Here is a 15,944-nt window from a genome sequence, read left to right as displayed (position 1 = left end):
AGGCATAATTAGGTCAATCTCCAGTGCAGAATTAAAGAATTATATTAGAGAAATTAACAACCTTATATATCTTTAAGCTTTATTTAAAATACTTTTAAACTTACTGAATAGTTGCAAAGATGGCCTAAAGAGTTCCCATATATCTTCTTTATAGAAGAACTCCAGTTAATAAATTCAGAAGGAATTAAAGAACCAAACATCATTATTTTTCAACTTCTAAAAAATACTGGATCTAGGCAATCACCAATGGCTTCTAAAGTCAAGTGAAATGCTGGTGAAAAGCTCTGTAGTGGACAACTTCGGCTGATAACACTTAAAGCTAATCGATTATAACATCACAAAAAGACAACTAGATATTTAACTGCTTACCGATGGAAGCACATGCCACCACCTATGAAGTATTCTTGACTAAATTTAAGAGTTATTTGGTGGGGGTGGGAGTGGGGAGAAACAGGAAGGCAAGCGTCTAAATCTAACTGCTAGTATATAAGCAACACAGGAGCTAAAGGAACATGTTAAATTAAATCGTGAGAAAAATAACGAGCAGAACCCAGAATGTGGGAAATTCTATAGGACAAATGACCCTGTTTCTTCAACAAATTGTTAGGGGACAAAAAAGAATACCAAACTAACAAATTTTTTAAAAACTTGAAGACATTTATCAAATATAATACGTGAATCTTGTCTGAATCCTTATTCAAACAAACCAATTTGTAAAGAGATACCTGTGAGAAAAATCAAAGAAATGTAAATATTGGTTAGATATTTTCTATTAAGGAATTACTGTTGATTTCAAGTATGATAATATTTTTAAGTCTCTATTTTCAAGATATAGTAAAGTATTTATCAATGAAGTGACATATCTAGGATTTGCTTTAAAATAATTCAGTGGGGGAAGGTGTGTGACAAGAGGAACGAAGCAAAACCTATGTTTATGTTAAAGGCTGGGTGATGGGCACATAGAAACTCATTATACTATTCTAATTTTGTGTACATTTGAACACTTCTACAATAATTTAAAAACTGCAATCCTGACAGATTTTCTAGAGATTCTTCCCCATGAGAATTTTGATGTGCCAGGGAAACACCCCAGTTGCTTCAACTGATACCTTGGAATAATATGTTGACTGGATATAGAAGAAGCCATCTCGCCAAACAGGTGAGTTTCTACAGGCACAGGACTCTATGAAGGACACAAAGATGTCTAAAGGATGACCTCTGGCCTAGAAGAGTTCAGGAGATCCAGTAGAAATAACTTCCATGGCTTTTCCATAAAGCTAATCCCCTACGTTTTTCTTTAGTGTATGAAAAAGCCAGCATTTATTGAGCACCTATGCACAGAGCACTGTGGTAGAAGAAAGACAAGTGTTAAGAAAGGGTCCTTGTCTTTTTTTCTTTTCAATATTTATTTATTTGTCTGCGCCAGGTCTTAGTTGCTGCATACGGAATCTTAGTTGCGGCCTGCGGGATCTTTAGCTGCAGCATGCAGGCTCTTAGCTGCGGTATGCGGGATCTAGTGCCCTGACCAGGGATCAAACCCGGGCCCCCTGCATTGGGAGCACAGAGTCTTAACCACTGGACCACCAGGGAAGTCCCAAGAAGGTGTCCTTGTCTTTAAGAAATTAATTCAAACATTCATCAAGTCATCTACATGTGCTGGGCAATTTGCTAGGCATTCAAAGGTGAGTACAGACAGTCCTCCTTCTAAAAAACTGTGACTGAGGCTATAACAGAACCAAATTCTAGTGAGTAAATGTCCTCTCAATCTTGAGTATAACAAATTTACCTTGATTCAGACAATCTTTGATTAACCCCAATCTAAATTATCCCTCCATCTAATTGCCCTAAACTCAGTAGAGAATGTATAACCATAGGGAACATATTCATTACATAAGCTGGACTTATGAATTGTTCATATAATCTAGGATTCATAACCTAGGATTCACCAAAGATTAGATAGATGCCCTCTCCTGGCAAATTTTATTACTGCAGCCTGACTCAACCAAATACTGGACTCAAATAGAGGTATACTGCAAATGAGTCAGTGGGGGAATGCCCAGGCATAGAAGAGTTTCTAGAGCTGGACAAAGAAAACAGCAGAGGGCTTCCCTGCTGGCGCAGCGGTTAAGAATCCGCCTGCCAATGCAGGGGACACGGGTTCAAGCCCTGGTCCGGGAAGATCCCACATGCCGCGGAGCAACTAAGCCCATGCACCACAACTACTGAGCCTGCTCTCTAGAGCCCACGAGCCACAACTACTGAGCCCACGTGCCACAACTACCGAAGCCCATGTGCCTAGAGCCTGTGCTCCACAACAAGGGAAGCTGCCGCAATGAGAAGCCCACGCACTGCAATGAAGAGTAGCCCCCGCTCCCTGCAACGAGAGAAAGCCTGCACGCAGCAACGAAGACCCAACGCAGCCAAAAATAAATAAAATTAAATAAAATAAAAAAGAAAACAGCAGAGAATATACAAAAAGGGAAGGGGAGGGGAGTTGATTCAAATAAATCAGTAAAATATTATGATTAAAATTAAATAGACTATGAGAGATTATGATGATTCTCATTCTCTATCATTCTCCCAGTGCTGCTACTTTTCAGATATGATCTTGTGCAAGTTCTCTCTGTGCCCCAGTTTCCTTATCCCTAAAAACACGGCTAATATTAGCTACCCCGTAGGGTTATTGTGAAGATCAGTGAGGCAATACATGTAAAGAACTCACAACTGTGCTCAGCACATAGTAATCAGGAGTGTTCGTTGTTATTCAGATGTCAGCTCAAGCATCCACACTTCCCATCTCCTAGCATAGATCAAGTTCCTTTGGTAAATGCTCTCATTGAGCTGTGTTCTTTTTCTCACTAGATTTCTCCATCTATAATCACATTCATTCATGTGATTCTGATGAATATCTGTTTTAGTCTAATAGACTGTCTGTTCCATGAGGGAAGGAACCATATCTGGTTTTGCTGAGCCTGTTTCCCAGCATTCAGCGCAGTGGTTGGCACTCAGTGAATAAATTAAATGAAATTATAAAGTTCCCAGTCAGTCTTATGAATAATAGCATTTAACATTGGTATAGGTTAAACTGTGTTGAAGGTTAAGTTGAAGTCCTAAAGCTCAGTACCGTGGAAAGTGACCTTGGAAATAGAGTAACGTAATTAGCTAAATTAAGATAAGGCATACAGGTGTAAAGTGGATTCACTCCTATGTGACTGATGTCCTTAAAAGAGGGAAATTTGGACACGGACAGAAGCAGAGATGGGAGTAATGCAGTTGCAAGCTAAGGAACACCAAGGATTGACAGCTACCACCAGAAGCTGGGAAGAGGCAAGGAAGGACCGCACTCCCCTCCCCATTCCCTGTGATTTTCAGAGGGAGTATGGTTCCACCAATACCTTGATTTCAGACTTCTAGTCTCCAGAACTGTGAGACAATAGATTTCTGTTGTTTAAACAGTCCAGTCTGTGGTACTTTCTTATTTTTGTTGTTGCAGTACGCGGGCCTCTCACTGTTGTGGCCTCTCCCGCTGCGGAGCACAGGCTCCGGACGCGCAGGCTCAGTGGCCATGGCTCACGGGCCCAGCCGCTCTGCGGCATGCGGGACCCTCCCAGACCAGGGCACGAACCCGTGTCCCCTGCATCGGCAGGCGGACTCTCAACCACTGCGCCACCAGGGAAGCCCCTGATAATACATTTTTAAAAGAAACTAGTAAGACTAGATTTTCTCCTCCATTCTCAATGACTCTTAACAGCTTTAATCAACTTTGACTACTCCCAAGTTCCAGTCATAAACTTCAATGGTCTTGTTATTTTTTCTTCTTTATTCATAGTACCTTTTCTGGCAATACACAGAACTAAGTCCTATGTAAGAAGTATTCATTAACAAAATGAAAATGAAGCGTATTAGTGAATCAAGATTTAAATGAACTATACACCTCTAAAATAGCACCTCTCAATAATGAGATTAACTTTTCTACAACCTACTTTAAAACATGGGACATAAACTTACCTTTTGCCCACAATACGGGAGGCTATGATAAATAAGTATTATCACATCTTAAAAGTTGTTACAATTCTTAGTTCATCATGGCAGTCTGATTTGGTAAATCACAGACGTTCATGATTCAAAAAGAAAATCCTTCTGTGAGTGCTGGCACGTTTCAGTATGAAGTGGCTAAGACTCATTTTTGTGTAAATAAACTATCTAATTGCCTCGCTTTAGCTTTAGAGAATAGTTGTCATCTTGTAGTGAACATGGTTGAGGCAGGGTGGGGAAACAGTCATGAAGTCCATCACTGGGACTTCCCATGTGGCGCAGTGGTTAAGAATCCGCCTGCCAATGCAGGGGACATGGGTTCGATCCCTGGTTTAGGAAGATCCCACATGCTGCAGAGCAACTAAGCCCATGCACCACAACTACTGAGCCCGTGTGACACAACTACCGAAGCCCACGTGCCTAGAGCCCGTGCTCCGCAACAAGAGAAGCCACCACAATGAAGCCTGCGCACTGCAATGAAGAGTAGCCCCCGCTCGCCGCAACTAAAGCCCGCACACAGCAACGAAGACCCAACACAGCGAAAAATAAATTTAAAAAATAAAATAAATAAATTTATAAGAAGTCCATCACCTGTGATACCATCTCCTCTTCCTGCATTATATACAGGCTTCCCAAATTTGGGACACTGTCAACTTGATTTATGAAAACTGCCTTGGCATCCTGGATAAGACAAGCTAAAACCTACTTCAACTAGAAATGTGACAGAAGACTCAAGACTCTTGTGTACTCCCATAAACTTATAAAAAGGACACTGATGAGACAAGTTACATTCACTTAACCTTTAATGGATAATACTATCTAAGAGGTTGTTCCTATTTATACCCAGGAGAGGACAGGGAAAGAGAAGGGTCAGACACAAGAACATGAAGATCAAAGACCTCAGGCAACAGCAGACCCTCCAATTTAATTAGGATTCTGAATTTAAAAAATAGTGGAAATACAGGAAATATATAGAAAAGATCTCATCAAAGGTTCTCTGAATATGTAAGAGAACTAGGATATGGTTAAATTGAAATGGGATAGCAACAGATAAAGATGAGCTGGTCCAAGGATTACCCTGTGATGCTATTCAAAGGACAGCCATTCCTGGGAGAGGTGATCATGTCTTCTTCCAGCCCTCCCTCCACTATAAGCTACAGCCCAGTGGTGAACAGTAACCAGGAGACTTGCACAACCTTGACAGAGCCCCATTACAGGTGACCACAGATGCACCCATAATGAGGTACATACTGGAAAGTAAAGAAAGTTGTACCACGCAAGGGTCATGAAAATACGCTGCAGTGCAGGGAGAACTGACAAATTCCCCAAACATCAGAAATTAGCATCAATTCACTCAAGAGGAGCTTAAAAAAAATAATTTGGGGAATGTAAAGTACCAACTTATTTTATTTATTTTATGTTTTAAAAAACTTAAGTCAACACTAGTAACAAGTAATTAATATACAGAGATATAAAAGATGTTAAGTATCTTATCTACAAGCATAGAAAAGTGATAGTTTCAAAGAAGTTTGCTTCTATCCAAAATAATCTATAGTGGTCATTGACTTATACTCTCTAAAGAAATAAAAACTAGGGATTGGGTAGAAGTGTTTTCTCTATTACTTACTTCTGTATTTTCTATAGATTTAAAGTATCCTTCCTTCTCCCACCCAGGTTGGTCCAAGGCCTGGACCACCACCATTTCAGGTTCATTCCTTTAAGTTCAGCATCATCCTTGTCACTCTCTCCTCTCTGTCTTCTATTTATGTACCTCTAAGAAATCAATATTAAGTCCTTAAGTGTGATCCTCTAGACAGAGGCTTTCAAACTTTTGACCACAACAAATACAAGAAATACTACATTCTACAACCGGAGGCAGTACATACCAGAAAAAATCATACCTATAAAACCTACTTGTAAGCTTCTCAAAACATTTACCCTTACTACATATGATGGACTGATTTTCTCCATTCTACTCCACCTTATTTTAATGCTGGTGACCCAAGTATTAGGTCCAAACTCAGTGTGAAATGCTTAGTAGAGAAGATACACTGACGTATCTCACCAAGTAGCAACATAAGGAAGCAGGTAAGAGTTCTGCATTCAGGCTGCCTAGATTCCAACACCAGCTCTACCACCTGAAGCTGTCAACCTCTCTGCCTCAGGTTCCTTATCATGGGGTAAAAGAACAGTGTTTACCTCAAAAATGAGGCTTAACCAAAGACCATCCACAAAAAGCACTTAGAGCATAAAAAGTATTCAATTAATGGCTATTAATAATTCTTAAATGGTCTGTGACATTTTCACTGTCGTAAAATACATATAACACGCATCATCTTAACCATTTTAAAACGTGCAATTCAGTGGCATTTAGCACGTTCACAATGTGTGCAGCCATCACCACTCTCTAGTCCTAGAACATTTGCATCATCCCAAGAGGAAACCTGGAACCCATTGAGCAGTCCCTCCCCATTCCACCCTCTCCCCCAGGTCCTCTTGGGTAGGGAGATGATTAGAGTCCCCCTAATCTGATTTCTGTTCCTAGGTCCACGGACTTTTTAAATAATAAATTAACACTTGACTAGAACTGTCTTCTAAGGTAGAATGAAGTGTTCTTTGCAGTCATTAGTCCTACGGCTCATGAGACAAACTTCTGCTAATCATTTCTTAAGTAAACCTTTTGAGACACTTTCGGTCTCAAAAGTCAGGAGGACCTCCCCTATTCTCGAGGTCAGAAATCCCTCTCTCCTGTGAATTCTATTAGGGCGATTCCCAAAGCCTGACCAAGTGCGGTGGACACTTTCAGTGTCCACAAGAGGCAGACTGAGCAAGGCCCTAAGAAGATGTTTCTTCATTACATTCGTGGAATATCACCAAATGGTAGAATATTCACCAAATGAAGAATGTGTATTCTTCAGTCTTCGCATTTTGAAATTCTGTATTTGAGGCTCCAAACTTTTACCAACAAAGGTTTAAAAAGTAAACTTGGACAAAGAACTAGATATCCATTTCTTGGCTTTAAGATGTAGTGTCATTTCCTTTATGTGCCTCACCCCTCTCACACTGATTTCTCACCCTTCCTTTGGGGTGGGGGAGACTGGGCAAAAATAACTGTTTCTCCCAGAATCTATTCAGGAAGTCTCCAGAAACTTGATTGGGGAAATAATCTGAGCAGGGAGGTTACCTTGCAAAGCAGCACTGTTATTCTTTGAGAAAAGGTGAAGGCAGAAGGCTTCTTAGGCCAAAGGAATAAATGTCACCAAGAGGTACAGAAGATGTGGACTGGAAAACAACGCCCTTCGTCCGAGCTGTGCAAGTCAGATCTTTTTTAACTTTTTTTTTTTTAATTAGTGACCAACATCGCTCACCCAGCAATTAGGCAGCGAAGTTCTCAATCATTTTCCACCGCCACCCCGCGCCCCCTACTTCCCGGCCTCCTGGGCAAAAGCCTGACCCTCCTCAGGCGCCGAAAGCACTGGGCCAACCCGGCTCCTTTGGGATGCGTGGGTGGGAAGTGCGTGATAGAGAGACTCCGGGTCCCACAGCCCAGCGAACCTCCCAGACTCCCACGAAGTCGCTTTCCTGCTTTGGGGTTTGGGGAGTGGGGGAGAAAAGGCGGAGAACGCTTTAAGCAGCAAACTAACCCCCCGAAAACCTCACACTTCAAACTCCAGGAAAGCCCATGCCCAGAACTATGCCAAATTCTGGCCAAGTCCTGAGCTGGAGTGAACTGGATGTGAACAAAAGAGAATTACGACCTTCGGAACACCCGGGTACCCTGGCAAGTCAGCAAGAGTGAGGGTCCCCGAGTTTGCAGCAAAGAATCACCCCCGGCTTCAGACACACAAAGCCAAGGCTTCACCCCAGACCTACCAAAAATGAGACCTCCAGAGCAGAGATGACCTAGGAAGCCGTCACTTCCACGAGCCCAGGTGCACGTTCCTCGGGCATCCGGCCCTGGGCGTTCAGGCGACAAGGGCTCCAGGCTCCCACCCGGGGGCGGGGGTAAGGGACGTGGGGAGGCTCTGTGACTGCGGTCCCGCCAACCCGAGGCTGGAGGAGAGGGCCGCGTGCAGCGAGCGGGGAGGACCCCGCGAGGGCCGCTTCAACTAGTCCCCGGGTGGAGAGGCCGCTGACTCCCACCGCGGCCGAAATGCGTCCCACGCAGGGCCCTCTCCTTGGCCGGACGGCTGGGCCAGGGCCGAGGGCGGGGTTCGGAAAAGTGACAGCACTCGGCTTCCTCCGCCAAGAGTGAGCAACTCCGGGAACTAACCGGAGCCGGCGCGCGCTTCCTGCAGCCACCTCCCCAGTGACCGGCACGCCGGCCGGCGGGCGCACTGACCTGAGATGGTCTCCTGGTAGCCCTTGGTGAAGAACTGCATGGCCGTGGCCGCCCTCCAGGGCGTCTTGACCAGCCCCTGCCGCTGGGGGTCCTCGCCCAGCGAGCGCAGGATGGACGAGTAGGCGGCCGCCAGGTTGGGGAGGTTCAGCTCGTTATCCTCCTCGCTGCGGGGCCGCTCGCCCTTCCAGCCGTCCGCCGGCTGGACGCTCTTGCTCTCCGGCCGCGGCTGCTTCTCGGTGGGCGTACTGGGCCTGGGCCGCGGCGGCTCCCCCTCGGGGAACCCATTGCTGCACCGGGCGTCCCGCGGCTTCGCCTGCACCCGCCCCGGGCCCTTCTCCATAGACCTGCCGCTGCCGCCCCGGAGGGACCTTCGGACGCGTCAGGGGCTGCAACTGAACTTCGCCGGCGGGCTATGGACTGTGACCGCAATCACCTGAATAACGTAGGCCTCGGGCCAGGGGTAGGCTCCGAGCCCGGAACAGAAGAGACTGAGGAGTGCCGGAGTGCCTCCTTTTTATAGGCTGGCGGCTCGGCCGGCGCCGCGGGGCGTTTCCATTGGCCGAGGCTCCTGGCGTCATGGCGCTCACTCCGCCCCTTCGCCCTGCCCTCCGCCGGGTGCTCTGGAAGCCGGCCCCTGTGGCGCGGACTTTGTCCGAGTCCGTGGCGCGGACCTTGTCCGAGTCCGTGGCGCGGACCTTGTCCGAGTCCCTTCCGCGCCAGGCGGGAGGATTGGGTTGGACCCCTCTGGCTATTGCCGGATGAACTGAATCCTAAAGGGGGCAGGTGTTCGGAGCTGGAACCTCGGCGAGGAGAGGCAAGGTCTGGGTGCCCCGTCAGCCCTCTCCTCTTAGGGCAAAGAGTACGCTGCATCAGAAGTGTTCTGGTCGCCTCGCCCTGTGAAAGATGAGCGAACAGGTGGCCTCGCCGGGGAAGAGACTGGGTTAAAATGTAGGTATGGAAACCAACCCATACTTTTAGGGCAAGAGAATAATATGAATTGAAACGATTGCGTTCGTTAGTTAGAAACATGTCCAACGCACCTGCCTCCAGCCGCTGTCAGGAGGAATGTTACACCCAGTGGTCCTTAAGTGAGTCCCTATATCTAGGAGGACGTTATCTGTGGTGGCCAGAACTTTGACCCTGCAGAAATTGGTTTGCGAGCGAAGAAAAATTAGGGGTCTCATTAAAAACCCATTTGCGTTTTGTGGAAACGCAACTGTGGAAATTTGGTGCTGATCGTTTTAAGAGTGACATGCTAAGTGCCTTTCTCCTGATGCTGATAGAGACTGTGAAACGTTATTGATCAACTGGACTCTTAACCAGTGACATCTGCTTTGACTGTTTAAGATTTTTTAAATGGACTTTTTTTTCTCACTAGAGGGATTATTTCATAACACCAAAGGTGAGTTTTAAAACATGTATCAAATTAATATTTTATGATTTGCCCCAGAGAGTTTCTAATGCTGATTTTCTGACACATAAACACATATTTAAAGGCTTAGGATCAGACAAACCAGGAGGGAAGCCCCTGGAATTATTCTATGCTAATAAAGTAGCTCAGTCATTATTATTAGTAATTTGTATTTATTGGATGTCTGCTCCAGGCATATTCCTGTTCTAAACATTAAGGAAAGAAATATGGGAAATACCTAGCCTCCTAGGTACTTTTAATCTAAAGTAGAAGAATTATTGATGTAAGTGGGGTTTTTCAAAATAGTTATTGGATTTCTATATACAGTAAATATCAAATTACATAGATCAAGAAATATGAACATCCCTTGGAAAGCCTCTTTGTCACTCTCCTACTATTTATTGTCAGTGTTCCAACCCGTCCCCATCGTCAAGGTCCTATAATATTTTTTCCCTCTAACTGCTCTGCCCACTGTCCAATGATACTTCCTGGTCAGAATTATCCACTGGGTCTCAAACTATTTCAAGCTGGAGACAACATTAAAGGATGGCCTTGTATTTAACAAATGAAAATAAAGATACCAAGTGAAGTATTTTTAAAACAGAGGGATTCAATGGAGATGCTTTCCATGAGATTTTTTTTTTTAGAGGCAATCATTTGCCTTCCTTTAAAAACACTTGTAAACATTAACTAATATATTTCCCAAAGCAATTTCTAATGAAATTTTACCCTAAAAATTAACATTTTCTTATAAACACTGCCACTAAGTCATTAGCATTTTTATTGCCAGTTACCAGTACAAGGTCTCTGGATTTGTTCTATATTTACTTGTAAATTGGAGGCAGTGTATTTCAGCCAAATGCCCAAAGGCAATACAAGGAAGCTTTAAAATCATGAACACTTTAAAATCAGGAACAGTTTTAACAGTGAAATGTAGGTAGTTGGCAGGGATGGTTATAAGTAGAAATGGGAGAAGAAGAGGGAATAAATTAAAAGAGGAGGGATATATCCCACAGAATTAATTAGCATAAAATGGTTCAGCAGTGAAACTATGAGCATTCACAACCAGGAATTACAACAGCATTCATGTTTTTAACCCAGTAAGGGGACTCATTTTCACCTTGGACCCAACCTGCGAGTTGCTTTCTATCAAAAAGCCAAGGATTTTTTTTTTTTTTTTTTTTTTTTTTTTTTGTGGTACGCGGGCCTCTCACTGTTGTGGCCTCTCCCGTTGTGGAGCACAGGCTCCGGACGCGCAGGCTCCGGACGCGCAGGCTCAGCGGCCACGGCTCACGGGCCCAGCCGCTCCGAGGCACGTGGGATCTTCCCGGACCGGGGCACGAAACTGCGTCCCCTGCATCGGCAGGCGGACTCTCAACCACTGCGCCACCAGGGAAGCCCCCAGGAATTTTTTTTTTAAGTTCTCCCATTTCTAGGGCAGTAGCAAAACAGAGAAGCAGATGAGTGAGATACACAGCACCAAAGACTGAAAATACTGCAGGGCTACAGACATATGTAGTCACTTGCCAAGGGTAACAGGTAAACTAACATTAAGCATTTGGCAATGGTAATTGGAAAAAAGCAAATTTCTCCAAGTGTGCTTGATGAAGGTTCTTTATTTGAAATCCAAACTTTGGAGGAGATTCTGGATCAAGATTGGACATAGGGCTTCCCTGGTGGCGTAGTGGTTAAGAATCTGCCTGCCAATGCAGGGGACATGGGTTTGAGCCCTGGTCTGGGAAGATCCCACATGCCGCGGAGCAACTAAACCCATGTGCCACAACTACTGAGCCTGCGCTCCAGAGCCCGCAAGCCACAGCTACTGAAGCCTGCGTGCCTAGAGCCTGTGCTCCGCAACAGAAGAAGCCACCGCAATGAGAAGCCCATGCACTGCAACCAAGGGTAGCCCCCACTCTCAGCAAAAAACCGGCGTGCAGCAGCAAAGACCCAATGCAGCCAAAAATTAAATAAATGAATAAATAAATTTATAAAAATAAATAAATAAAAATAATTTAAAGATTGGACATAGATAATAACAAGGTGGACACAGGAAAAGTGTCCTTGTTCCACTCCTAACTTCCAGAAGCTAGCCTGTGGAGTCAATGCAATCCTGAGATGTCTCACTAAACCCCCCAAATGTAGGGAGAAGCAAAGTGAATGGAAGCCCTTACGTTTCTTCTCTTCTGAATGAGGAGGAATGGAACAAGAGAGAAAATGGGAGAATGTGAACACTGAGCTGACTTTCTGAGATGGAAGGGAATGCTCGAGGGCACCTCACTGAGTTGAGAAAACTATCCATAGCCCAAAGGTACCTCACAAGGGAAGAACAGACATACGCCAGGTAGTCACCTGTCCCTGGTAGAGGATCCTTAATACCATCTCAGAAGAAAGGGCAGATGCTAAAAAGGGGACGTTAATGGAGAGTCCAGCCACCACAGCTGAATTCTGTCCTAATTGTCACGATCCCTCAGGGAAAACGAGATACAACACAACCTCCTCCAGCCCCAGACTGTAGCAGAGTGAGGGAAACAAACAGGCTTCCACTGTAATAGGAAACACAAAGAAGTCACCCTCAATAATATGAGGCAGGGACAGGAGGCAGAGAAGCAGCATGGCAACCGTGCAAACATACTGTACAATGGCCAGATGGAACAAAACTAAACAAAGAAAGATAATAATGTAGCATATAAAAAGCACAACATCAGAAAATGCAACTGAAAACAAACTCACAGAATAGAAGAAAATTCTTCACAAATGTTTTGTTTGTTTGCTTGGTGTTGGACACCCGTTTAATGTGGACACTCAAGGCCTGGGCAGACTAGGGAGCATGCAGGAGTTGGGCAGGTGGGCAAGGTGGGTGGGTCACTGGCCCACACCTGGCCCCAAGAGGGGGTGCTAGAGGTGGGGGCTGACCCAGGCACGCCAAGGGAAGTACCAGAGGGTGGCCTAGGCAGGCAGACCCCCAAGAGACCCATAGGCCAGCCCTGGAGAAGGTGTCTAAGCCAGAGGATGAGTGCTCAGGCCAGAGCCTGGCCCAGGGAGGCAGGGCTGGGGCATGAATGGGGGCTCCCGAGCTTAGGGGCTGGCATCACTGGGGGCCTCCCCAGTTGGATTCAAGCAGCTCCTGGAGGCGGGCGTGGAGGTTGTCATTCTTCTCCTCCAGGTGGTCCAGACAGGAGTTGATCTGGTCCAACATGGAGTTAATGGCAGCATATTCTGTTTCCCTGAAGTCATTGTCCCCACCTTCCACGCTTGCCTCCACCGGCATGCCCGGGTCCCCACTGGGGCCCAACATTGCAGGCTGGGGTGCTGCAAGGGCAGAACGATGATGGAACGTGGCTATGGTCGCACTGACAGCTGGCGCAGGGTGGAAGATGGAGGCTCATAAATGTTTTCTGCTACAGAAAAACTTAATAAAAACATTGAGTTCAATAAGGCAAAAACCAAGGGCTTCCCTAGTGGCGCAGTGGTTGAGAGTCCGCCTGCCGATGCAGGGGACATGGGTTTGTGCCCCGGCCCGGGAAGATCCCACATGCCGTGGAGCGGCTGGGCCCGTGAGCCATGGCCGCTGAGCCTGCGCGTCCGGAGGCTGTGCTCTGCAACGAGAGAGGCCACAGCAGTGAGAGGCCCACGTACCGCTAAAAAAAAAAAATTACACAAAAACCAAGATAATAAAATGATAGAATTGAAAAAGGAGTTACAGATCTAAGAAAATAGAGGACCATCATTATTATGGGATTAATTAGAACCATGTACAAAATAGACACTGTTGAAAATGTAATTATTGACATGAAGAAAGGCATGGGAATGAATGCAGAATAAAAGACAAAGATGAAAGTTGTTAGAGAAGACAAGGATGATCTAGCATAAGAAAAATCAGTGTTTCTGAGGTAGAGAACCCAACAAATGAGAGAATGTAGTCAAAAATATAATATAAGCATATTTCTCTACCAGAAATAAATGTTTATATTTATGTTCAACTGATATTTTCTTTTTTTTGAATTTTATTTTATTTATCTTTTTATACAGCAGGTCCTTATTAGTCATCCATTTTATACACATCAGTGTATACATGTCAATCCCATTCGCCCAATTCATCACACCACCACCCCCATCCCCCCACAGCTTTCCCCCTTGGTGTCCATACATTTGTTCTCTACATCTGTGTCTCAATTTCTGCCCTGCAGACCGGTTCATCTGTACCATTTTTCTAGGTTCCACATATATGCGTTAATATACAATATTTGTTTTTCTCATTCTGACTTACTTCACTCTGTATGACAGGCTCTAGATCCATCCACATCTTTACAAATGACCCAATTTTGTTCCTTTTTATGGCTGAGTAATATTCCATTGTATATATGTACCACATCTTCTTTATGCATTCGTCTGCTGATGGGCATTTAGGTTGCTTCCATGACCTGGCTGTTGTAAATAGTGCTGCAATGAACATTGGGGTGCATGTGTCTTTTTGAATTATGGTTTTCTCTGGGTATATGCCCAGTAGTGGGATTGCTGGATCATATGGTAATTCTATTTTTAGTTTTTTAAGGAACCTGCATACTGTTCTCCATAGTGGCTGTATCAATTTACATTCCCACCAACAGCACAAGAGGGCTCCCTTTTCTACCACCCTCTCCAGTATTTGTTGTTTGTAGATTTTCTGATGATGCCCATTCTAACCTGTCTGAGGTGATACATCATTGTAGTTTTTTTTTTTTTTTTTTAACATCTTTATTGGCGTATAATTGCTTTACAATGGTATGTTAGTTTCAGCTTCACAACAAAATGAATCAGTTATATATATACATATATTCCCATATCTCTTCCCGCTTGCGTCTCCCTCCCTCCCACCCTCCCTATCCCACCCCTCCAGGCGGTCACAAAGCACCGAGCTGATCTCCCTGTGCTATGCGGCTGCTTCCCACTAGCTATCTACCTTACGTTTGGTAGTGTATATATGTCCATGCCACTCTCTCACTTTGTCACAGCTTACCCTTCCCCCTCCCCATAGCCTCAAGTCCATTCTCTAGTAAGTCTGTGTCTTTATTCCTGTTTCATGTAGTTTTGATTTGCATTTATCTATGATGTTGAGCAGCTTTTCATGTGCTTCTTGGCCATCTGTATGAAATGTCTATTTAGGTCTTCTGCCCATTTTTGGATTGGGTTATTTGTTGTTTTAATATTGAGCTGCATAAGCTGTTTATATATTTTTGAGATTAATCCTTTGTCCGTTGATTCATTTGCAAATATTTTCTCCCATTCTGAGGGTTGTCTTTTCATCTTGTTTATGTTATCCTTTGCTGTGCAAAAGCTTTTAAGTTTCATTAGGTCCCATTTGTTTAGTTTTGTTTTTATTTCCATTACTCTAGGAGGTGGATCAAAAAAGATCTTGCTGTGATTTATGTCAAAGAGTGCTCTTCCTATGTTTTCCTCTAAGAGTTTTATAGTGTCCAGTCTTACATTTAGGTCTCGAATCCATTTTGAGTTTATTTTTGTGTATGGTGTTAGGGAGTGTTCTAATTTCATTCTTTTACATGTAGCTGTACAGTTTTCCCAGCACCACTAATTGAAGAGGCTGTCTTTTCTCCATTGTATATCCTTGACTCCTTTGTCATAGATTAGTTGACCATAGGTGCCTGGATTTATCTCTGGGCTTTCTATCTTGTTCCATTGATCTATGTTCCTGTTTTTGTGCCAGTACCGTATGCTCTTGATTACTGTACCTTTGTCGTATAGTCTGAAGTCAGGGAGCCTGATTCCTCCAGCTCTGTTTTTCTTTCTCAAGATTCCTTTGGCTATTCGGGGTCATTTTTGTTTCCATACAAATTGTGAAATTTTTTGTTCTAGTTCTGTGAAAAATGTCATTGGTAATTTGATAGGGATTGCATTGAATATGTAGATTGCTATAGGTAGTATACTCATTTTCACGATGTTGATTCTTCCAACCCAAGAACATGGTATACCTCTCCATCTGTAGCTATCATCTTTAATTTCTTTCATCAGTGTCTTATACTTTTCTGCATACAGGTCTTTTGTCTCCCTAGGTAAGTTTATTCCTAGGTATTTTATTCTTTTTGTTGCAATGGTAAATGGGAGTGTTTCCTTAATTTCTCTCTGAGATTTTTCATCGTTAGTGTATAGGAATGCAAGAGA

At 44.2% G+C, this 15,944-nt stretch overlaps 1 protein-coding gene across 1 annotated transcript in view; it reads right to left on the bottom strand.

The window, feature by feature from the left end:
• GCH1 (GTP cyclohydrolase 1) overlaps positions 1–8,861 on the bottom strand; it is a 52,625-nt gene extending 43,764 nt beyond the window's left edge. The window contains exon 1 of the mRNA XM_082848469.1: positions 8,378–8,861. Coding sequence (XP_082704595.1) covers positions 8,378–8,717 — 340 coding nt within the window. The 5' untranslated portion in view covers positions 8,718–8,861. The remainder of the gene's footprint in view (positions 1–8,377) is intronic.
• Positions 8,862–15,944: the final 7,083 nt, after the last annotated feature.

This window comes from Leucopleurus acutus (genome assembly GCF_964270905.1).
Source record: "Leucopleurus acutus genome assembly, chromosome: 1".
Classification (NCBI taxonomy): domain Eukaryota; kingdom Metazoa; phylum Chordata; class Mammalia; order Artiodactyla; family Delphinidae; genus Leucopleurus; species Leucopleurus acutus.
This window is presented reverse-complemented; position numbering and strand designations above follow the sequence as displayed.